Source organism: Anolis carolinensis, unplaced genomic scaffold, assembly GCF_035594765.1.
Source record: "Anolis carolinensis isolate JA03-04 unplaced genomic scaffold, rAnoCar3.1.pri scaffold_13, whole genome shotgun sequence".
Lineage (NCBI taxonomy): Eukaryota > Metazoa > Chordata > Lepidosauria > Squamata > Dactyloidae > Anolis > Anolis carolinensis.
The window spans coordinates 19,598,407-19,623,743 of record NW_026943824.1 but is presented as its reverse complement, the minus strand read 5'-3'; the positions used below and the strand labels follow the sequence as shown (position 1 = coordinate 19,623,743).

The following is a 25,337-nucleotide window of genomic DNA, read 5'->3' as shown; positions in this document are numbered from 1 at the left end:
TGTAATGCAATACCAGGGCTTCTTTCCAGTTTCCCATTAATACTTTTTTACTATAATTTTCAGGTTGCTGAGCTGAAAATGGAATTAAAGCTCAGAGGTTTGCCAGTGTCGGGGACAAAAATGGATCTTATTGAGCGATTGAAGCCCTATCAGGATCTGAACAATAATTCTGTCAACGCAAGAAACGAAGTGAACATTTCTTCCGGGAATGATACGAGCAATTCTGGGGAATTCCCTGTTGTGACATTAAATAAGCCGGACGTGAGTTCCATCCCGGCCTTCCCTTCCGAAATGAGGCCGGTTGGGACCGAAAGGAGCTCCGCGCCCATGGACTGCGCCAGCTCCCCGTCTCCTTCAGAGCCATCTAGTCTTGGCGCCGATGACACTAACATGGGAGACACTTTGGCGGAAATTATGACCATCGTGTCCTCCTCGCAGTTGCCAAATTCCTCACCCGTTCGGCCGACCGCAAACGGAGACAGTCCCAGCGTAGAACCAGACCCGGCAGAAAAGGACCGCAAACTCCAGGAAAAGGAGAAACAGATCGAGGAGCTCAAAAGGAAACTGGAACAGGAGCAGAAGCTTGTGGAAGTGCTGAAGATGCAACTTCAGGTGGAGAAGCAAGGACACCAGCAGCAACCCCAAGCGGACACAACGGTGGTTGCGAATCAGACGTGTGTCAAAAAGGAAGGCTCCGACGCAAGACAGTCCGTGTCTGAAATCAAGCATTTCACGGGACAGGCGGCACCGGTGGAGGACCAGAACCCAGTTGCCAAAAAAGCCATTGTTGTCAAGCAGGAGGTCCCCTTGGCCAAAGCTGAACCACACAAAACGGTGTCTCAGTTCTGCATCCGTTCTCAGCCCCAAACGGCGTCCGTGGTTGCCCAGCCTCAAGCGCTGCTCGCTGCACAAGGAACGGCACGGCTGCTGCTCCCGGTCTCGTTCCAGGGCCCAAATGCTGGCGGTTCCGTGCAGCTACCTATGGACAGCATTCCTGTACAGGTAAGGAACGCTTTTCAGCTCTCTCGTTCTAATGTTTATTTGTTTATTTATTTACAGTATTTCTATTCCGCCCTTCTTTCTCACCCCAAAGGGGACTCAGGGCGGATCACATGACACATATAAGGCAAACATTCAATGCCATGACATAGAACAGAGACAGAGACAGACGCAGGCATGGGCTGGCCTCGAACTCATGACCTCTTGGTCAGAGTGATTTGTTGCAGCTGGCTGCTAACCAGCCTGCGCCACAGCCCAGCCCAGCCTCTGTGTAATAGTTAAGGAAAACTCCCCAAACTACAGTTCCCAGGAATCCATAGCATTGAGCCAAGCCTGTTAAAGTGGTGTCAAGCTACATTATTCCACAATGTAGATCAACTAGATGGCTCTGAAGGAGACGGGGTCGGGCTGTGGCGCAGGCTGGAGAGCAGCCTGCTGCAATAAATCACTCTGACCATGAGCTCATGAGTTCAAGGCCAGCCCGTGGCGGGGTGAGCACCCGTCAATTAAGAAATAAAAAATAGCCCCTGCTCGTCGCTGACCTAACAATCTGAAAGATAGGGCTGTGGTGCAGGCTGTTGAGCAACCAGCTGCAGCCAGCTGCAATGAATAACTCTGACCAGAAGGTTATGAGTTCGAGGCCAGCTCGGAGCCCCGTGTTTGTCTTGTCTTTGTCCTATGTTAAGGCATTGAATGTTTGTCCTATATGTACATACATAATGTGATCCGCCCTGAGTCCCCTTCGGGGTGAGAAAGAAGGGCGGAATATAAATACTGCAAATAAATAAATAATAAAGCTTTATTTATACCCCGCCACCATCTCCCCGCAGAGACTCGGGGCGGCTTACATGGGGCAGAGGCCCAAACCAAACTTACATGGGGCCGAGGGCCAAATAGATAGTTGCATCTATCAAGTAGGAAATAAGGTACCACTTATAAAAGTGGGGAGGCAGATGTAACTAATTTACGACATTGGAATGAGGAAGTGCCGTCACAGTGGATGACGAAGCAGCTGCTCCCCCCTGTGGCCAGAATCGAACATCCCCTCAGGAGAAGGTTAAATTGCCTCTGCGTCTGTCTCTGTCTCGGTTCTATGTGTTTATGGGCATTGAATGTTTGCCCTATATATATATAATGTGATCCGCAAATGTCAAGGTCTGTTTTCCCCAAACTCCACCAGTGTTCACATTTGGGCATATTGAGTATTCGTGCCAAGTTTGGCATGTTTTCGAACTGCTAGTTTGGCAGAAGCTGGAGCAACAGCGGATGCTCACTCCGCTTCCGGGATTTGAACCTGGGACCTTTCGGTCTGCAAGTTCAGCAGCTCAGCGCTTTAACACACTTCGCCACCGGGGCTCCTGCAAACCGTGTTATTGCTGTTATTAACCATGTTCAGACACCGTAAGTAAAAGGGGGATATATTTTTAAAAATATATTTTTGGTTTGTTTTTTTCCAGGTAATTCCTACCTCATCAAATGCAGTATTTCCCAGTCAGAATCATTCTGTTACAACACTACAGCAATCCTTGTTTAATCAGGCATCAAATGCCACAGTTCCCTCGGGAAACCAGGTCCCTTTGGTGCAGAATGGACCCAGTGCGCCCCAGAAGGTAGGCAGAGTGGTGTCAAGACCCTTCTGCATTGGACTTGTTTAGTGTACATTGCGCCACTGTTTTACACAGAATCTTCTAGGACAGTGATGGCCAACGTATGACACGCGTGTCAGCACTGACACGCCTAGCCATTTTTGCTGCCACGCTGCCGCATGCAGATGGATTGGATGACTAATGTCTTTTGTGGCCAAATTTGGTGTGATTGGGTCCAGTGCTTTTGTTGTTTACTCCATGGGAATTATGCACATTACCTTTATAATCATTATATCATTCTATTATTATTGTAGTATATTATCATATGATTACCGTTATATTATTATTATATTATTCATTATTCATGACTACATTGAAACTACAATAGAGAGAAATCAGCGTGGAAACTGCACGAGGTACCATAGATGGTTGTACATGGAAATAATGGTAGTAAATAGGGAATTATGCACATTACATATAGTAGAGTCTCACTTATCCAACACTCGCTTATCCAACATTCTGGATTATCCAACGCATTTTTGTAGCCAATGTTTTCAATATATTGTGATATTTTGGTGCTAAATTCATAAATACAGTAATTACTACATGGCATTACTGCGTATTGAACTACTTTTTCTGCCAAATTTGTTGTCTAACATGATGTTTTGGTGCTACATTTGTAAAATCATAACCTAATTTGATGTTTAATAGGCTTTTCCTTAATGGCTCCTTATTATCCAACATATTCGCTTATCCAACATTCTGCCGGCCCGTTTATGTTGGATAAGTGAGACTGTACTGTAAATATATATAAATATATATATATATATATTATTATTGTAGTATATTATCATATTATTACTATGATATTATTATTATATTATTCATTATTTATGACTACACTGAAACTACAATAGAGAGAAATCAGCGTGGAAATTTTGTTGTTTACTCCATGGGAATTATGCACTATATATATATATATATATATATATATATAGTATCATTCTATTATTATTTTATTATTATTGGAGTATATTATTATATTATTACTATTATATCATTATTATATTATTCATTATTTATGACTACATTGAAACTAGAATAGAGAGAAATCAGCGTGGAAACTGCAAGAGGGACCATAGATTGTTGTACATGGAAATAAGGGTAGTAAATAGTTTTTGATTTATTAAATACAGTTACATACTACAATTATATATTTTTGTTATTTAAACTATATATATTGTGAAATTATGGTTTTTTTCTCGAAGTGACACACCACCCAAGTCATGCTAGGTTTTTTTTGGTGAATTTTGGCACACCAAGCGCAAAAGGTTGCCCATCATTGTTCTAGGACAACTGATGAGCAAGGCAGTATCTGCCTCTTTTGCACAGAAGAATTCTGATTTTAAGGGGCCGGGCTGTGGCGCAGGCTGGTGAGCAGCCTGTTGCAATAAATCACTCTGACCATGAGGTCATGAGTCCAAGGCCAGCCCGTGGCGGGGTGAGCACGCGTCAATTAAAAAATAAAAAAATTGCCCCTGCTCGTTGCTCACCTAGCAACCCAAAAGATAGTTGCATCGATCAAGTAGGTAATAAAGTACCACTTATAAAAGTGAGGAGGCAAATTTAACTAATTTACAACGTTGGAATGAGGAAGTGCCGTCACAGTGGATAATGAAGCAGCTGCTCCCCCCCCGTGGCCGGAATCGAACATCCCCTCAGGAGAAGGTTAAATTGAGTCTCGGTTCTATGTGTATATGGGCATTGAATGTTTGCCTTATATGTATATCAAATCAAATTATATCACCTTTTATTGATTAGCCCATTATATGTATACTAGCTGTGCCCAGCCACGTGTTGCTGTGGCATTTTCTGGTGGTGTTGGTGAGAAATTGTTGAGTTAGTGGTGGTATTGAATGTCTGTTGTATGGTAGTCTTTATGTTTAGTATGCACACTGAAGTGGATTATATGGCAGTGTGGAGTCAAGATAATCCAGTTCAAAGCAGATAATATAAGATTCTAAATATAGCTGTGTGGAAGGGCCTTGAGTCTACACTGCCATATAATCCAGTTCAAATCTGATAATCTGTGAAAAAGGCCTAAGTGAGGCCTAACTGTGCCTGTCCCCTGGGCTGAGTAGGTTGCTAGGAGACCAAGTGGGCGGAGCTTAGCCTTCAAACTGGCAGCAATTGGATAAAAACTATTATTCCTCTCCCTGTAATTAGGACTTTATTTTTTCTTTTCTTTTTGTAGTATCAACCTAGAGCCGTGAATGATGGGTTGTGTTGTCAAATTTCGAGGTTGGGGGGCCTGTAGTTTTGTTGTTTTGTCCGCTGCCCTGATGCCATCACTCTTTTATATATATAGATAATGTGATCCGCCCTGAGTCCCCTTTGGGGTGAGAAGGGCAGAATATAAATGCTGTAAATAAAATAAATAAATAAATAAATAAAACAGAAACCTGGACACAGTGAAATCAAAAACCCTAAAACCATATTCTCCATCGTAGTCCCTGTGAAATCGCACATACGGTATTTCTGCACCTGCGCAGTCAGTTTCGGAATCTTCTAGAAACCTCTTTGATACAATTCTTACCTGTAAGGCAATGTGTTGTGTTTTGTTGGAACTGTTTATCAATGATGTTTATTGGGATGAGTTGCGAGAAATGACCCTAAATTCTCAAAGCATCCTCATCTATGTGATAACTGTCAGGCATGATGTTCTGAAGCAGAAAAAAGGCGGTTGCAACTCTGCAGGACCAGTTCCAGGCTCTTTTGCAAGACATTTGCTTTTGTGTTTCCTGCAGCCGCCCTCCCCGTCTCAGGCCCAGCATTACGTTTTGCCACAGCCGCTGTTTGGCAGCTCAGCCACGCTGACAAAAGACCCTCCGCGCTACGAAGAAGCCATCAAACAAACACGCAGCTTTCAGGCTCCTCAACCTGAGGTAGGATGGACAATGAGGTGCAACAACTGAGATGCTTTCGCTCCTCGTCAAATAAGCAGGCTTTTATGTGTGAGTTACACACATAGGCACCTAGTTTTACCACCAAAAACCTGGGAAAACATGGACTCCAGTATAAGCCGAGGGTGGGAAATTTCAGAAATAAAAATAGATACCCATAAAATTACATTAATTGAGGCATCCGTAGGTCAAATGTTTTTGAATATTACATCAAGCTCAAATTTAAGATAAGACTGTCCAACTCTGATAAAATTATTATTCTCATCTTCTTCAATGTAAATTTTCTTATGTATCCTTTTAATAATACTAGAGTAAAATAATACATGTAGTAATAATAGTAATAATAATAATAAATATAGGAAAATAATAAATGCAACAATAATAATAATAATATCAATGTATTAATAATAATAATAATAATAATAATAATAATAATAAAAATAGAGTAAAATAAATGTAATAGTAGCAACAATAATAGAGAAAAATAATAAATGTAATAGTAGCAACAATAATAGAGAAAAATAATAAATGTAATAGTAGCAACAATAATAGAGAAAAATAATAAATGTAATAGTAGCAACAATAATAGAGAAAAATAATAAATGTAATAGTAGCAACAATAATAGAGAAAAATAATAAATGTAATAGTAGCAACAATAATAGAGAAAAATAATAAATGTAATAGTAGCAACAATAATAGAGAAAAATAATAACTGTAATAATACCAATAATAATAGAGAAAAATAATAACTGTAATAATACCAATAATAATAGAGAAAAATAATAACTGTAATAATACCAATAATAATAGAGAAAAATAATAAATGTATCCTATATTCTCGAGTATAAGCTGACCCAAATATAAGCCAACCAGGACCCTCACCCGAGTATAAGCCGAGGGGGCTTTTTCAGTCTTAAAAAAAGGGCTGAAAAACTAGGCTTATACTCGAGTATATACAGTAATTCTTAGCCAGTTTCATATCGCTAGCCGACTACTCAAACTTTGGCTGAAAAACTAGGCTTATACTCGAGTATATACAGTATGTGAAAAATGGTATATAAACCAAAGAAATCCTCTGTATTGCAGATTTCCAGTGCGCACAGCCAGCAAATGGATGACCTCTTTGAGATCCTCATCAAGAGCGGAGGTAAGCCAGATTGCAATGAAGCATAGGATGCACCTTCCACATCTTGAGTCTTTTGATTCTAGAGAGCTTTCCAAACTGTTGTGTCGCCGCACATTAGTGGGTCGGTTGCAATGTGTAGATTTATTGCGCAAACGTAAAGATAAACCTTTGAATCTATATGGAATAAGCCATAAAGTCATCTATTTTTAAGAATAGAAATGAAATGAGATACGTTGTGTCCTTGTACATTTCATCATTACGCTTTATGTATGTGTCCATATCTCTTATAACTCTACTGTATTATTTATTTATCGAACATGCCCATCTGTATTTTATAAGTGTTTTTATGAATGTCTGATGTAATTTAATAACTTTTTAATTGATTCACAATGTATTGTACAATTTTATATATGTGTTTTATTGTAAGCCACCCTGAGTCCCCTATTGGGTGAGAAGGGCAGGATATAAATATTGTAATAAATAAAATAAAAATAAATAAAATTTGCTACATTTATATGCTGCTCTTCTCACCCCGGAGGGGACTCAGAGCGGCTTACAAATCAAATGTGCATACAATATATTATTAGTATAGCACAATATAAGCATTACATTACTATATTGTACATTTAATATAGGTGGCGAAGTGTGTTAAAGCACTGAGCTGCTGAACTTGCAGACCGAAAGGTCCCAGGTTCAAATCCCGAAAGCGGCCGAGCGCCCGCTGTTAGCCCCAGCTCCTGCCAACCTAGCAGTTCGAAAACATGTCAATGTGAGTAGATCAATAGGTACCGCTCCGGCGGGAAGGTAACGGCGCTCCATGCAGTCATGCCAGTGGCCACATGACCTTGGAGGTGTCTACAGACAACGCCGGCTCTTCGGCTTAGAATTGGAGATGAGCACCAACCCCCAGAGTCCTACATGACTGGACTTACCTTTACCTATATAATATATACAGTAATGAATATTATTATATTATATTATTATTAGTATAATATTGTATTACATTATAATATTATTATCAATATTATAAGTATATACAATATATTATATACTAGCTGTGCCCGGCCACGCGTTGCTGTGTCGTTGTCTGGTGGTGTTGGTGAGAAATGGTTGAGGTAGTGGTGGTATTGAATGTCTGTTGTATGGTTGTCTTTATGTTTAGTATGCACACTGAAGTGGATTATATGGCAGTGTGGAGTCAAGATAATCCAGTTCAAAGCAGATAATATAAGATTTTAAATGGGTTATATAGCTGTGTGGAAGGGCCTTGAGTCTACACTGCCATATAATCCAGTTAAAATCTGATAATCTGTGGAAGAGGCCTAAGTGAGGCCTAACTGTGCCTGTCTCCTGGGCTGAGTAGGTTGCTAGGAGACCAAGTGGGCGGAGCTTAGCCTTCTAACTGGCAGCAATTGGATAAAAACTATTATTCCTCTCCCTGTAATTAGGACTTTCTTTTTCTTTTCTTTTTGTTGTATCAACCTAGAGCCGTGAATGATGGGTTGTGTTGTCAAATTTCGAGGTTGGGGGGCCTGTAGTTTTGTTGTTTTGTCCGCTGCCCTGATGCCATCACTCTTTTATATATATAGATCTATAAATTATACTATGTATGCCATAAAAACAACCTGATCCTGATTTATCTTTCAAACAGAGATATTCATGCCGACCAAGGAAGAGTCTGCTGTGATTTCCAGAATGAGCCCAGTGACGGCCAATATCAGCACGATGCCGGTGAGCACGGTGGTCTCCCGCCCTCCGCCGCGGGTGCAAGTGGCGCCTCCGCTCTCCTTCGGGCCGGCCGGCGACTCCTCCCTGTGCCTGGAGAACCATCTGGAAGCTCTTCTGGAAGGCGATGGCAAGGACGGAGACACCTTCTCCCTCATCGAGGACCTCCAGGACGACCTGCTGAACCACCCTGGCTTGCTGGATCCCTCCCAGGCGCCCATGGAAACGTCTGATTTGCCCTTCGGCGCAGCTGCGAATAATCCCTGCTTGTCTCTCGACCTCCCAGACGCCATGGAGTGGTTGGACATCACGATGCCAAACGCCTCCTCGGGGTTGACGCCGCTCGACTCGACCTCCCCGAGCGTGTTTTCCACGGATTTCCTCGATGCGCAGGATCTGCAGCTGCACTGGGATTAACCCGAGGGGCAAAGCTCGGCCGCTCGCTCGCGGGTTTTCAAGACGCGCATCACAATGCTGGTCCATTGCCTTTCAGGTCCGAGGAATCGGTCTTTCCGAATTTGTAGAAAGAGAAGCGTAAGTAGCGAAAACAAAGAGCGATATTCTGCTAAGATAGAGTTATACAGTAGAGTCTCACTTATCCAACGTAAACGGACCGGCAGAACATTGGATAAGCAAATATTTTGGATAATAAGGAGAAATTAAGGAAAAACCTATTAAATATTAAATTAGGTTATGGTTTTACAAATTAAGCACCAAAACATTTTATACAACAAATTTGTCAGAAAAAGTAGTTCAATACGCAGTAATGCTATGTAATAATTACTGTATTTACGAATTTAGCACCAAAATATCACGATATATTGAAAACATAGACTACAAAAATGTGTTGGATAATCCAGAACGTTGGATAAGTGAGACTCTACTGTATTCTACTAAGATAGAGTTATACAGTAGAGTCTCACTTATCCAACGTAAACGGGCCGGCAGAACGTTGGATAAGCAAATATGTTGGATAATAAGGAGAGATTAAGGAAAAGTCTATTAAATATTAAATTAGGTTATGATTTTACAAATTAAGCACCAAAACATTTTATACAACAAATCTGACAAAAAAGTAGTTCAATACGAAATAATGCTATGTAGTAATTACTGTATTTACGAATTTAGCACCAAAATATCACAATGTATTGTAAACATCAAATTAGGTTATGATTTTACAAATTAAGCACCAAAACATGTTATACAACAAATTTGACAGAATTAAGCCCCAAAACATCATGTTATACAACAAATTTGTCAGAAAAAGTAGTTCAATACGCAGTAATGCTATGTAGTAATTACTGTATTTATAAATTTAGCACCAAAATATCACAATGTATTGAAAACATTGACTACAAAAATGCGTTGGATAATCCAGAACGTTGGATAAGTGAGACTCTACTGTAATAAGAGGGCTTTGCAATCCTGTGAAAAGACATAGCTGCACACGGTGAAAGACATAGCTGCACACGGGAGGGAACGTGGTGCATTGTATATAACGGCGCAAATCTATCACAATATTATGGCACTAAAACATTCCAGAGGAAACTGAAGGAAACAGGTGGGATGTTTTAAAACGATGGAGGCTGGAGGGCAGGGGAAATAATTACTCAGCCGTGTATATCTATTTGGGAATAATATTCCTACGGTTCCTACAATAGGACTACTCTGAGCTAGCTGACCCAAAGAGAACACATTTTTAAAAAATGCTTGAAATTTGGCCTTTTATTTCAAATTCTTCCTGACTTTAAAAAAAATATATCTCCATGATCAGTTCTGACCCAAAGGCTGCTATTTTGTTAAACCTAATAATGGATTGTTTGTTTCCGATGGTAGCACTGCTTGTGCCATTTCCCCGTAAACTCGTGGTCTCGGAATGGCATTTTTATCACTGAGTGGAAAATGGACCCAGGTGACGGTCACACCTTCCCTTTCAAGGCAGGTAATCTCTAAAATCGTATTTTGAAATACGCTAAATAAAGGTGTATATAAGAAGCAGACACATTTCCCTGCTCTGACAAGACGGGTTGCCTCTACTCCAAGGGAGCTCTTTGCTGCCATGTCATATTTGTCTGTTTTAGAGGCTCGTGCTTTGGATGGCTAATGGGTATCTTGATATCTGTATTGACTCCTGTATCTACCGACGTCTTTTCGGAGCTATTTCCAATCATTTCCTCCTTTACCTGGGAATTTTCTGCATGTGAGCTATGTGCTTCTCCACTGAGCAACCGCTGGTCGTTTGAACCCAAAGAAAGAGGATACATCAGTTTACTTAGCTGTATTATAATAATAATAATAATAATAATAATAATAATAATAATAATACTACTACTACTCTGGCAGAAACCAGTGCAGGTGGTCCCGGTGGTGATGGGCACACTGGGTGCCGTGCTAAAAGATCTCAGCCGGCATTTGGAAACAATAGACATTGACAAAATTACGATCTGCCAGCTGCAAAAGGCCACCCTGCTGGGATCTGCAGCATCATCCGAAAATACATCACACAGTCCTAGACACTTGGGAAGTGTTTGACTTGTGATTTTGTGAAACGAAATCCAGCATATCTGTCTTGTTTGCTGTGTCATAATAATAATAATAATAATAATAATCATCGTCATCATCATCATCTGCCAACTGCAAAAGGCCACCCTACTGGGATCTGCACGCATCATCCGAAAATACATCACACAGTCCTAGACACTTGGGAAGTGTTTGACTTGTGATTTTGTGAAACGAAATCCAGCATATCTGTCTTGTTTGCTGTGTCGTAATAAAATAATAATAATAACTTTATTCTTATACCCCGCCTCATCTCCCCGAAGGGACTTGGGGCGGCTTACATGGGGCCAAGCCCGGCACAACAATATAAAAACAAACAGTAAAAACAGATCAATCAACAATAAAACATCAAACAACGATAAAAACAGTCATAAAAGTCACATACAAAATGAAATCTTAAAATCCCAATAATCTGGGTCAAGGTGCAAATATGTCGATGTCAACAGGGAGGGGAGATTACCCAGCTGTCATCTGGACTAGAACCTCTCATAGTCCGAACAGCTGAAACAAAATAGATTTCCTACTTTGAATTTTATTTCCAGACATTATAATGTTATGCCGAAGGCCTTTATGGCTGGAATCCCTGGGTTGCGGTGAGATTTGGCCATGATCTGGAAGCATCCTCTCCTGACGTTTCACCCACATCTATGCCATGCATCCTCAGAGGTTCCGAGTTCCGTTGGAAACTAAACAAGCAAGGTATTTATATATATATATAGATAGATAGATAGAGATAGAGATAGATAGATATAGATATATATAATACCCTGCTTGTTTAGTATATATTTTGTTTTGTATATATATTATACCCTGCTTGTTTATCCACCCTGGACATTATTCCATATACAGTAGAGTCTCACTTATCCAAGCTAAACGGGCCAGCAGAAGCTTGGGTAAGCGAATATCTTGGATAATAAGGAGGCATTAAGGAAAAGCCTATTAAACATCAAATTAGGTTACGATTTTACAAATTAAGCACCAAAACATCATGTTATACAACAAATTTGAAAGAGAAAGTAGTTCAATACGCAGTAATGTTATGTTGTAATTACTATGTGATGTATTATTATTATTATTATTTTATTATTATGACACAGCAAACAAGATCGATATGCTGGATTTCGTATCACAAAATCACAAGTCGAACACTTCCCAAGTGTCTAGGACTGTGTGATGTATTTTCGGATGATGCGTGCAGATCCCAGTCGGGTGGCCTTTTGCAGTTGGCAGATTGTAATTTTGTCCAAGTCTATTGTTTCCAAATGCCGGCTGAAATCTTTTGGCACGGCACCCAGTGTGCCCATCACCACCAGGTAACAACAACAACAACAACAACAACAACAACAACAACAACAACAACAACAATAATAAATATTGAGGCTGGGAGGCCATCTGTCAGGAGTACTTTGATTGTGCTTTTGGTGCACAAAGGCAGAAGGGGGTTGGACTCAATGGCCCAAGGGTTTATTATTATTATTATTATTATTATTATTATTATTATTATTATTATTATTATTATTAACATTGAGGCTGGGAGGCCAACTGTCATGGGTGCTCAGCTTGTTCCTTTTGTGCACAAAGGCAGAAAGAAGGAGATTGGACTCAATGGCCCAAGGGGTCTCTTCCAATCCTCATTATTATTATTATTATTAATAATAATAATGATTATTATTGCTCGGTGGCCAACTATAGTCTGGCCCTCCAACGGTCCAAAGGATCGTGAACTGGGCCCCTGTTTAAAAAGTTTGGGGACCCCTTCTCTACTGTATATGGAATAATGTCCAGGGTGGATAAAGTTAAGAAACTCCTGTCTGTTTGAGGCAAGTGTGAATGTTGCCGTTGACCAACTTGATTAGCATTGAATAGCCTTGCCGCTTCAAAGCCTGGCTGCTTCCTACCTGGGGGGGGGGGAATCCTTTGTTGGGAGGTGTTAACTGGCCCTGATTGTCTCCTGTCTGGAATTTCCCTGTTTTCTGAAACTGAATGGAGAAACCCATGCTCGATCGTTTCCTTTCTCTATTTTGTGGTAACAATCATGCTTTCGTTGACATTTCTCTTCTCGTTTGTCGTCACGATGATGTGTCTTAGCACCTCGCTTAGGAAACAAAACCAATCCCAATGTAGACAGACAGACAGACAGACAGACAAACTCGTTTATTTCAATGCTAGTTCAAGGAAGGGAATCTATTCTTTTCCCACAAGCCTTTGGAAAGGAAGCCACGGTTGCCTTTGGATTGGATCCTTGCAGTCCGACAAATCAATTCCATGCGCTCCCTTTGCCATGTTTTGCACATTGTACTGTATGTAATGCAGACTGTATTTTTTATATGTGTAGTGATTTTATCCTATATTTTGTACATAGTGGCAATATTGCGGCTAAGGAGGGGGAAAAAAATGTTTATCTTCTCAATTTCACAAGTTTGTGTGGCAAATAAATGAATTAATTTATGTGGCTATCGCGATGGTGTTTCTTGGCCAGTTCGTTCAATTTCAAAAGTTTTTATTGAAGTTTCGAGTGATATATACAGCGAAAGAGTGAGAACAAATTATCGATAGGATAGGGATGTGCAAGAAAGAATTTAAGAAAGAGATGAGTGTGGATCATAGAAGAAAGAAAAAATTAGGAGCAAAGATAAAAATAAGAATAAAAATAATAAAAATTGATTGACTTCCGTTCTTCTTCCTTTGCCTGTTTTTAATACTGTATCCTGCTTGTTGGTTTTAATGATTGTTTTTATTGATGTTGATGTTTTTTACTGGGATAATTGTTTTATTGCTTTGTTACTGTTATTTGTTTGTTTTATCGGGCCAGGCCCCATGTAAGCCGCCCCGAGTCCTTTCAGGGAGATGGGGCGGGGTATAAAAATAAAATTATTATTATTATGATTATGATTATGATTATTATTATTATTATTATTATTATTATTTATAGGAACTCTGGGTAAAAGCCCAAGTTCCTATCTCTCAAGGGGGGGGGGGAAGGTTACATATTCTTTTCGTCCTTAATATCATCATATCTTTTAATTGTTCTTTTTTAAATAGTCCTCAAAATTAGTCCAGTCCCTTCCCATTACTTTGCTTCCCAATTTCCTTGGTGCCTACTACACAGCACTGTGTTGATTGCAGAACATTTGTTTTTATTGTACTGTATTTTATATGCCTTTGATTTTATATGTTTATATGTTTTAAATGTATCTTGTGGTCGTATTTTGTGGTGTATTTAGGGCGGGATACAAGAATAAAGTTATTAGAAACACATTCAAATCAACTACTGCAAGGTGAAACCAAAGCCAACCATAATCATCTTGGACGGCGCAGCTTCTGCAAAACCGAACGGAACACCTTTCAGAGAAAAGTTTAGCAATGTTTGGACCAACGGATTGGCATCGATCGGTCAGATGTTTCTGTTTATTCAGAACTGTCAATTGTCCAGGACAAGTATAATGCCAGTGAACTTCTCTGTTTCATTTGTACCATCAGCAACTTCTAAAAGATTTCAACATTCTTGGTGAGTTCGTCAGGACTTAGTTCAAAAAAATAATTGAAAAGGTAGTCCATTAACAGAGACGACAACGTTGCTGTTGTTGTTGTTTATTCATTCAGTCGCTTCAGCCTCTTGGTGACCTCCTGGACCATCCCAGATTATGTTGTTAAAGTGCGAAGTATGGAACCCTGCGCAGACGGGAAAGCCTTAGCATTGAAAGGTTGTGTTGTTAAAGCACGAAGTATGGATCCCTGCGCAGACAGGGAAGCCTTCGCATTGAACGGTTGTGTTGTTAAAGTGCCAAGTATGGAACCCTGCGCAGATGGGGAAGCCTTTGCATTGAACGGTTGTGTTAACGTGCGAAGTATGGAACCCTGTGCAGACGGGAAAGCCTTAGCATTGAAAGGTTGTGTTGTTAAAGCATGAAGTATGGATCCCTGCGCAGACAGGGAAGCCTTCGCATTGAACGGTTGTGTTGTTAACATGCGAAGTATGGAACCCTGCGCAGATGGAGAAGTCTTAGCATTGGATGGTTGTGTTGTTAAAGGGCGAAGTATGGAACCCCGCGTAGACGAGGAAGCCTTAGCATTGAACGGTTGTGTTGTTAAAGGGCGAAGTATGGAACCCTGCGCAGACGGGGAAGCCTTAGCATTGGACGGTTGTGTTGTTAAAGGGCGAAGTATGGAACCCCGCGTAGACGAGGAAGCCTTAGCATTGAACGGTTGTGTTGTTAAAGGGCGAAGTATGGAACCCTGCGCAGACGGGGAAGCCTTAGCATTGAACGGTTGTGTTGTTAAAGGGCGAAGTATGGAACCCTGCGCAGATGGAGAAGCCTTAGCATTGAACGGTTGTGTTGTTAAAGGGCGAAGTATGGAACCCTGCGCAGACGGGGAAGCCTTAGCATTGGACGGTTGTGTTGTTAAAGTGGGAAGTATGGAACCCTGCGCAGACGGTCAGTCAATGCGACTTAAGCAACGTGCAGTCACTGAATTCTTGGCAGCAGAAGGTGTCACCTCAAAGGAGATGCATCAGAGAATGCACACTGTTTGTGATGATTGTGTTGATGTGAGTCCTGTGCGTCGTGGGGCGAGTAAGTCTAAAGATGTTGAGAAGGGAAAATCTGACTTGCGTGACAAAGAATTGGACGTCCTGTGACAGCAACCACCGAGTTTCACAAGCAAAAGGTTGACAGATTTATTCAGGACGATCCTCGTATCACTCAGAGAGAAATGTCAAGCATAATCGGCATTTGTCCATTATTTTATTTTGCGTATTGTTGGAATGTTTTAAGTTTATGTTAAATATGTTGTTGTTGTTCGGGCTTGTCCCTGTTGTGAGCCGCCCCGAGTCCCTTCGGGGAGATGGGGCGGGATATAAAAATAAAGTTTATTTATTATTTATTATTTATTTCACAAGAACATGTGGGTTACATTATTGCTTTGCTTGGCTTTCGGAAGATCTGTGCACGATGGGTCCGGCGAGACGCCGGTTGCGGAAACCGAGTGTCGACTTCTTCCGTGACGGCTTCAGAAAACTTGTTCATCGTTGGCAGAATTGTATCCAATGGTCTGGTGATGATGTGGGAAAGTGAATAGTGGTCGTTAAAGAGCACATTCTAAGGATTATTTCTGCGTTTGGTTTAGTTAAAATATTCCCAAACAAACCCAAGTAATGAAGGTGGAGGCATTACTTTTCATTCAACCCTCCATCGTCAAAATCAATAGGCGGGTGGCATCTTTCTATAAAAGTGTAATGATTTACCGACAAGAGGTGTTTGCTCACGTTATCAGACATGTTTCCTAGAAGCCGAAGATCCCAGATTTCCCTCCACTTCCCGGTTTTCCAATATCTAGCCATTCCCAAGTGTCCAACTTCTGGTCAAAAGAAATCTAGTACAATTCCAAATTTTTAGCTTTGTGGATTTTCTATATATTATAACTGTATTCTCAATTTGCTTCTGACATGATAAACAATCCTCATTGAAGGAGACCATTCAGAGCCTGAGGTTCTTCATGTCCTTCTTCGCTTTGCAGCCACTCAAATTAATTATATATATACGTTTTTAAGGTTTTATAATTTGTTTTAACAATGTTATTAATAGATCTGTTATTGTTTTGTTTTTATGATTGTATTTTGGGCATTAAATTTTGCCAATTTTTGTAAGCCGCCCTGAGTCCCCTCGGGTGAGAAGGGTGGGATATAAATGTTGTTGTGTTGTTGTAAATGAACGTGTCTATGGGTTGTTGTATGTCTTTCGGGCTGTGTGGCCATGTTCCAGAAGCATTCTCTCCTGACGTTTCGCCCACATCTATGGCAGGCATCCTCAGAGGTTGTGAACGTGTCTATGTTGGAGCAAATTCCGGACGCAACCACCAACCACGTGAACACGTCTGAGCCTCGTTCTTCTCATGAGACTCTCGACGTGGCTCCTTAAAAGTCGAGATACGTTGTACCCGAGGGAGTTAATGTCCCCGGGAAAAGTCAATTTTGAGCTAAAATCGAGCCAAATGTCTCTGCTGACTCGGTCCTTTTTTTAACGGCTTTGCCCGATTACAGCTTGTGTCAATATGTACTTAGCGCCCGGGAGACTCTGTGTGTCTTTCTCCCTTTCGATCTATAATTTCCAAGAACAAGAAAGGCCGAAATGGAGCAAACGGGGAGCAGGGAGGCAAGTCAACGAAGCACAAAAAGATCGGTGGAGAAAACGCAACCACAACCTTCTCTCCCCTCCAAAAACTTCCCTCTGCATGTGTGTGTGCCGTCCTTTTTCTCCAGTCGAACCAATATTTGGAAAGCTCTGAGCAAATAAAACTCGAATGCAGGACTCTAACCTCCTTCGGCTGCTCAGGAAGACCCGACGGACCAAGGTCTACCATCAGAAAGTCCTCTTAACAGTTTGAACAGACAAAGGTCGAAGTATTTTAAGCTACTCTGCGACTTAGGCATTCATATGTTCATCGTCATGTAAATTTAAAATAACAACCATCATGTTAGTAAACGTAAAGGTTTTCCTCCGACGTTAAGCCTAGTCGTGTCCGACTCTGTGTGTTGTTGCTCATCTCCATTTCTAAGCCGAAGAGTTGTCTGTAGACGCCTCCAAAATCATGTTAAAACGCTGAACTTGCAGACCGAAAGCTCAGCAGTTCAAATCCGGGGAGCGGGGCGAGCTCCCATTGTTAGCCCAAGCTTCTGCCAACCTAGCAGTTCGAAAACATGCCAATGTGAGTAGATCAATGATGGGCAAGCTTTTGCGCTTGGTGTGTCAAAATTCATCAAAAAACAGAACAATATAATCTCTAAAACCAGGACAGTCAATAAAGAGCAACACTCTGAAAGCAGGGAAATTGGGAATTCCAGAAAGGACACAATCAGCGCCAGCTAACACTTCCCAACAGAGGATTTCCCCCAGGCAGGAAGCAGCCAGGCTTTGAAGCTGCAAGGCCATTAAATGCTAATCAAGGTGGCTAATTGCAGCATTCAGACAGAGACTATTAATTGCTCTTCAACCTGGCCAACCAAGGATTCCGCAAAGTAGAAAGCGGCCAGGCTTGCAAGCAGCTGGGCTATTCAGTGCTATTCAACCTGGACAACTAAGATTTCCCCTAGGTGGAAAACCCCCAGGCTTTGAAGCCACGAGGCTACTCCGTCCCATCCAACCTGGCCTAGCAAGGATGCCCGATGTAGAAAGCAGCCAGGCTTTGAAGCTGCAAGACTACTCAGTGCAGTTCAATCTGGCCAAACAAGGAATCCCCTACAAAGGAAGTAGCCAGGCTTCAAGGCAGCTCTTTGATTGAGAGAAAACAGCCAGGCTTTGAAGCTATAAGACTATTCAGTGCAGTTCAATCTGGCCAAACAAGGAATCCCCTACAAAGGAAGTAGCCAGGCTTCAAGGCAGCTCTTTGATTGAGAGAAAACAGCCAGGCTTTGAAGCTATAAGACTATTCAGTGCAGTTCAATCTGGCCAAACAAGGATTCCCCTACAAAGGAAGCATCCAGGCTTCAAGGCAGCTCTTTGATTGAGAGAAAACAGCCAGGCTTTGAAGCTATAAGACTATTCAGTGCAGTTCAATCTGGCCAAACAAGGAATCCCCTACAAAGGAAGTAGCCAGGCTTCAAGGCAGCTCTTTGATTGAGAGAAAACGGCCAGGCTTTGAAGCTATAAGACTATTCAGTGCAGTTCAATTGGCCAAACAAGGATTCCCCTACAAAGGAAGTAGCCAGGCTTCAAGGCAGCTCTTTGATTGAGAGAAAACAGCCAGGCTTTGAAGCTATAAGACTATTCAGTGCAGTTCAATTGGCCAAACAAGGATTCCCCTACAAAGGAAGTAGCCAGGCTTCAAGGCAGCTCTTTGATTGAGAGAAAACGGCCAGGCTTTGAACCTATAAGACTATTCAGTGCAGTTCAATTGGCCAAACAAGGATTCCCCTACAAAGGAAGTAGCCAGGCTTCAAGGCAGCTCTTTGATTGAGAGAAAACGGCCAGGCTTTGAGGCTGCAAGGCTATTCACTGCTATTCCACCCGGCCAACAAAGGATTCCCATAAGCCACAGCAACGCGTGGCCGGGCACAACTTGTGATTGTATTAAAAGCAAGTTCGCTCTCTTGCTCGCTCTGCAACGATGAATGCTTTGGGTCTGTGTAAACAGAGGGAAGTGTTTGCCAACCTCTGGAGCCAAACGCCTTGGTTTACTTAGTCCGAAGAAGCCGAAGCCTCCGGGTCGATCGCGCAAGGAGAGCTCGATCTCCGCCGGCCCTGAGGCCTCTTCGCCTCACCTGGCACCCGCTCCTCCGCGCCCGAGAAGGACGAGTTCAAGAGGAGCCACGCAAACCGCTGGCTGAGCGTCAAGGTGGTGGCGGCTGCGCTGCAATCGGCTGCACCGTCTGCACTCGCTTTGGATTCTCCTGGCAGGACTTGCCCGGAGCGGTTGCACTTCACAACTTTCTGTATTCTTTCTTTTTTCGCGAGGAAAAAAAGCATGATTAAAGGTAAGAGCCTTTCTGTGCATTTTCGGGATATTTCTTTAGAACTAGGCGGTGCAAATCTGCGCCGTTGCCTGATCTATGCCCTAGAATAGATCCAGGGTTGTTGCGTGTTTTCTAGGCTGTGTGGCCATGTGTGAGGTTCTCTTCTTCCAGTTGTGCTGTGGGTCAGTCTTCCACAGAAGGAAGCACCAAGACACACGCTGGTAGATTCCAACAGGTTTTTATTGTACAGAATACCAGAACCTTCTCTTTGGCCCATTTATATAGGGGCTCTCACATATCAGAGGGAGATGTCAAAGATCGGAGATCATGACATCATGTTCCAGAAGTATTCTTTCTTGACAATTCGCCCACATCCTCTGAGGATGCCTGCCACAGATGTGGGCAAAACGTCAGGAGAGAATGCTTCTGGAACATGGCCACACAGCCTGGAAAACATACAACAACCCTGTGATCCTGGCCATGAAAGCCTTCGACAACACATAGATCCACTTTAACGGCCTGGGGGTGTCGTTTTGCAACTCTTTTGCGTCTCCCATGCCAAAGAGTGCTGGTGCCTTATCAAACTACAAATCCAAAGATTGCATATCATTGAGCAATTAAATGAAATAAGCACTGTAAAGCATTGATCCACGGACATTAAATGCGAGATGAGGTCCCTCGTTGTCGGTTTCTCTTCTCCCAGTTGTGCTGTGGGTCAGTCTTCCACCAAAAAAAGCACCAAGACACACGCTGGTAGATTCCAACAGGTTTTATTGTACCGAATACCAGAACCTTCTCTTTGGCCCATTTATATAGGGGCTCTCACATACCAGAGGGTCATTGAGGTTTTATGGCTGGCCCGTTTTATGGCCGGCATCTGTTCTTTGTCAGCCGACCGGAGATGTCAAAGATTGGAGATCATGACACTCAAAGAAGAGCTCCTGAACCAGCTTCCTCTTTCGCTTTGGCTCAGCACTAAGGCGGCCATACGATGCGAATGTCATTTTGGCAAGACAATTGAGCCCAAAAAGGGGAGCATTCCATTGGGATCAATAGGGTCAGTCTCCTCCTAAGACAATGATGGGCAACCTTTTGCACTTGGTGTGTCAAAATTCACCAAAAAACCTAGCATGACTTGGGTGGTCATAATTTCACAATATATATAGTTTAAATAACAAAAATATATAATTGCAATATATAACTGTATTTAATAAATCAAAAACTATTTACTACCATTATTTCCATGTACAACAGTCTATGGGACCTCTTGCAGTTTCCACGCTGATTTCTCTCTATTGTAGTTTCAATGTAGTCATGAATAATGAATAATATAATAATAATATAATAGTAATAATATAATAATAGTAATATAATAGTAATAATATACTACAATAATACTGTGTTTCCCCGAAAATAAGACAGTGTCTTATATTAATTTTTGCTCCCAAAGATGCTCTAGGTCTTATTTTCAGGGGATGTCTTAGTTTTCCATGAAGAATTCACATTTATTGTTGAACAAAAAAAATTATATACTGTACAGTAGTTGTCATCACAAACCAGCAAAACCAGACAAACTGTGAATGCTATCAAGAATTTCTTGATACTACCATTATTTCCATATACAACTGGTACCGTGTTTCCCTGAAAATAAGACAGTGTCTTATATTAATTTTTGCTCCCAAAGATGCGCTAGGTCTTATTTTCAGGGGATGTCTTATTTTTCCATGAAGAAGAATTCACATTTATTGTTGAACAAAAAAAATGAACATTTATTATATACTGTACAGTAGTTGTCATCACAAACCAGCATCACCAGACAAACTGTGAATCCTATCAAGAATTTCTTGTTACTACCAATATTTCCATGTACAACACTCTATGCTACGTACATGGAGTTATGTTTGGTGGGCATGCTTCCAAACAAAAACTTTGCTAGGCTAGGTCTTACTTTCGGTGGAGGCCTTATACCAGCCTCTACCAGGTCTTATTTTCTGGGGATGTCTTATTTTAGGGGAAACAGGGTATGTACATTTACCAATCCTGCATGATCTGGTGTTCTGTTTGGCAGGCGCCGGGCATGCTTCCAATCAAAAACTTGGCTAGGTCTTACTTTCGGGGGAGGCCTTATATTTAGCAATTCAGCAAAACTTCTACTAGGTTTTATTTTTCGGGGATGTCTTATTTTCGGGGAAACAGGGTAATAGAATAATAATAGAATGATTATATATAAAATGTAATGTGCATAACTCCCCTGGAGTAAACTCAAAGTGACACACCACCCAAGTCAGGCCTATGAGTCGCTGTCTCAAAAGACCTTGAGTCGGGATTCCGTCGCAGGCGGATGGTGTGTTATGAAGCTTTGCAGTGTGTCCGGTTTTAGAGCTTCTGCTTTGTGGTTTGTTGTCCCCAGCAGTGTTGTTGGTGCTGAGCGTGGCCTGGGCCTTGGCGGCCAGGTCTCTGCCACCCGACGGAGATCCCGCCCGGGAGCAGACGGCTCCCGAAATCCAGAAATGCCCTGCGCCGTGCAGCTGCAGCTACGAAGAGTGGAACGACGAGCTGAGCGTCCAGTGCAGCCTGCAGAAGCTCACCAAGCTGCCCGAGAACCTTCCCAGGGGAGTGAAGACCTTGTGGCTGGACGGCAACAACTTCACCTCGCTCTCGGCCCTTGCCTTCAGAAACCTCTCCGGCTTGGAGTTCCTCAATCTGCAGGGCAGCCACTTGTCGAGGATCGAGCAGCACACCTTCCACGGCCTGGAAGCCTTGTACTCGTTGTTCCTCGAGCGCAACCAGCTGAAGGCCCTGGCGCCCAACATCTTCCTCCACCTGCAGAACTTGATCTCCCTTCGGCTCAACAACAACCAGTTCAGCAAAGTGGAAGAAGGCGTGTTTGCGGGGCTCTCGAACCTCTGGTACTTGAATCTCGGCTGGAACTCCCTGGTCGTTCTTCCGGACAAAGTCTTCCACGACCTGCCCAACCTGAGGGAGCTGGTCTTGGCCGGGAACAAGCTGCACTACCTTCAGCACCAGCTCTTCCTCAGTCTCAACGAGCTGAGGGAACTGGACCTGAGTGGGAACTCGCTCAAGGGCATCAAAGGCAACGTCTTCTCCAGGCTCCAGAAGCTGCAGAAGCTCTACCTGAACCACAACCAGATCAGCGCCGTGGCCCCGCGGGCCTTTGTGGGCATGAAGTCCCTGCGGTGGCTGGACCTGTCCCACAACCGCCTGGCCACCCTCTTTGAGGACACGTTCCTGGGCCTCTCCAGCCTGCGCGTCCTGCGCCTCTCCAGCAACTCCATCGCGGGCCTGGGGCCCAGGACCTTCAAGGACCTCCACTCCCTGGAGGAGCTCCAACTCGGACACAACCGGATCCGCAGTCTGCTGGAAAGAGGGTTCGACAAGCTGGGCCAGCTGGACGTCCTGGCGCTCAACGACAACCAGATCGAGGAGGTCCGGGCGGGGGCCTTCCTGGGCCTCTCCAAGGTGGCCGTCATGAACCTCTCTGGAAACTGCTTCAAGACCCTTCCCGACTTCACCTTCACGGGTCTCAACCAACTTCACAGCCTTCACTTGGAGAACAGCTGCCTCACTCGGATCAGGCCGCTCGTGTTTTCCAACCTCTCCAGCTTGCGCCGGCTCTTTCTGCGACACAACGGCATCTCCACCATCGAGGAGCACAGCCTGGACAACCTGCACGAACTCATCGACCTCGACCTCCGGCACAACCGCCTCGTCCGGCTCTCTCCGAACCAGTTTTCGGGCCTCCGGAATCTGGAGTACCTTCTCCTCTCTTCGAACCAGTTGCTGGAAATCTCGCCGGAAGCCTTTGCCCCGCTTCAGCGTCTCTCCTGGCTGGACCTCTCCAACAACGGTCTGGAGACCCTGGAGAGCAACGTCTTCGACCCCTTTTCCAAACTGGGATATTTGAACCTGAGGAACAATTCGCTGAGAACCTTGCCCTTGGGCTGGCTCAGCCCTTCGCCCACACTCCTTCACCTTGGGTTGGACGGGAACCACTGGCAGTGCAATTGCTCCCTGAAGGGACTGCGGGACTTTGCGTTGCAGCACCCCGACGTGGTCCCGCGGTACGTGCAGTCCGTCACGGAAGGAGACGTCCCCGTGCACACCTACAACAACATCACCTGCACCAGCCCCGGGGAGCTGGCCGGGATGGACCTGCGGGACGTCCAGGACAGGCACTTCGCAGAGTGCTGAACACGGGCGCTCGCCACCACGTCAAGTGAGAAGTCTCTTCCTTTCAAATCACGGACCGTTGATAAGGAAAGGTTGCTTACCTGTAACCGTGTTTCTACGAGTGGGTCACCTGTGAAATTCGCACATATGGTATTTCCTGCGCCTGTGCAGGCGGCTTCGGAATCTTCTAGAAAGGTCTTTCATTTATAAATGGCCGTTTCGAAAATTCCGAAAATGCCTACCGTGTTTCTCTGAAAATAAGACGGTGTCTTATATTAATTTTTGCTCCCAAAGATGCGCTAAGTCTTACTTTCAGGGGATGTCTTATTTTTCCATGAAGAAGAATTCATTTATCTATATATATAAAAGGGTAATGGAATCACGGCACCGGACAAAACAACTAAACTAAACGCCCCACAACCTTGAAAATTGACAGCACAACCTCTCATCCACGCCTCTAAGTTCATACAACAAAAAGAAAAGAAAAATTAAGTCCTAGCCACAGCAACACGTGGTCGGGCACAGCTAGATGTTGAATAAAATAATGAACATTTATTATATACTGTACAGTAGTTGTCATCACAAACCAGCATAACCAGACAAACTCTGAATCCTATCAAGAATTTCTTGTTACTACCACTATTTCCATGTACAACTGGTATGTACATTTACCGATCCCGCATGCTCTGGTGTTCTGTTCATTGGGCATGCTTCCAAACGAAAACTTGGCTAGGTCTTACTTTCGGGGGAGGCCTTATATTTAGCAATTCAGCAAAACCTCTACTAGGTCTTATTTTCTGGGGATGTCTTATTTTAGGGGAAGCAGGGTACGCAGGTGCAGGAATACCATGGGTGCAATTTCACAGGGACCACGATGGAGAACGCCAAGAAGGCCTCGTGTCATTAAAAGTAGCCGTGCAAAACATCAGTCAGATTTCCTTCCTATGGACTTTATATTTTTACTATCCATTTGTATCGATCTTTGGGAGAGCTTTTTCTTGCACTCCTGAAGGGCGCCCCAAAGCCATCTTTGGGTGGTCTGTTCAGAAAGAGAACACCTGATAAAAAGGCTATCTGATGCTGTATGTATGCATATATGTATGTGTGTGTATATGTGCATAATTAGGACCGAGTTAACAACAAAAGCCATTCAAATCTAGGGACTTATCATAGCGATGAAGGAGCTTGGCAACTCCTTCCCCACAAAACTTTGCCACTTGCGTCCTCAACGCAGCGTTTTGGTGACGATGCGCAGCTGCAGAAAGGGGAGACCGGCTGGTTGAGGACGCAAACGGCAGATTTAAAGCGTGTTAAAGCGCTGAGCTGCTGAACTTGCTGACTTTAGGGTCGCTGATTCGAATTTGGGGAGCAGAGTGAGCTTCCTCTGTTAGCCCCAGCTTCTCTCAACCTAGCAGTTCAAAAAACATGCAAGTGTGAGGTCAATAGGTACTGCTTGGTGCGAAGGTAACAGCGCTCCATGCAGTCATGCCAGTGGCCACATGACCTTGGAGGTGTCTACGGACAACGCTGGCTCTTTGGCTTAGAAATGGAGATGAGCCCCAACCCCCAGAGTGTGAGTAGAGCAATAGGTACTGCTTGGTGGGAAGGTAACAGTGCTCCATGCAGTCATGCCAGCAGTCACATGACCTTGGAGGTGTCTACGGACAACGCCGGCTCTTGGGCTTAGAAATGGAGATGAGCCCCAACCCCCAGAGTGTGAGTAGAGCAATAGGTACTG

General features: G+C 43.1%; 2 protein-coding genes across 5 annotated transcripts in view; both read left to right on the top strand.

Annotated features, from left to right (window-relative positions):
• The window catches only part of mrtfb (myocardin related transcription factor B), a 34,991-nt gene extending 21,584 nt beyond the window's left edge, over nucleotides 1-13,407 (top strand). For all 3 annotated transcript variants that reach the window (XM_062964651.1, XM_062964652.1, XM_008122142.3), the window contains exons 11-15: nucleotides 64-1,002; nucleotides 2,457-2,609; nucleotides 5,393-5,530; nucleotides 6,636-6,696; nucleotides 8,327-13,407. In XM_062964651.1, the coding sequence (XP_062820721.1) occupies nucleotides 64-1,002; nucleotides 2,457-2,609; nucleotides 5,393-5,530; nucleotides 6,636-6,696; nucleotides 8,327-8,817 (1,782 nt within the window). In that variant the 3' untranslated portion in view covers nucleotides 8,818-13,407. The remainder of the gene's footprint in view (nucleotides 1-63; nucleotides 1,003-2,456; nucleotides 2,610-5,392; nucleotides 5,531-6,635; nucleotides 6,697-8,326) is intronic.
• Nucleotides 13,408-13,765: 358 nt separating this feature from the next.
• igfals (insulin like growth factor binding protein acid labile subunit) lies at nucleotides 13,766-24,684 on the top strand. 2 transcript variants are annotated; one of them, XM_062964654.1, is made up of 2 exons: nucleotides 13,766-19,429; nucleotides 21,822-24,684. In XM_062964654.1, exons 1-2 carry the CDS (start codon nucleotides 19,420-19,422, stop codon nucleotides 23,618-23,620), a joined length of 1,809 nt encoding a protein of 602 aa, XP_062820724.1. In that variant the 5' UTR covers nucleotides 13,766-19,419; the 3' UTR covers nucleotides 23,621-24,684. The 2 variants fall into 2 exon arrangements, with proteins under 2 accessions (XP_062820724.1, XP_008120350.2); XM_008122143.3 differs by having other exon boundaries at nucleotides 21,819-24,684.
• The last annotated feature ends 653 nt before the right edge of the window (nucleotides 24,685-25,337 follow it).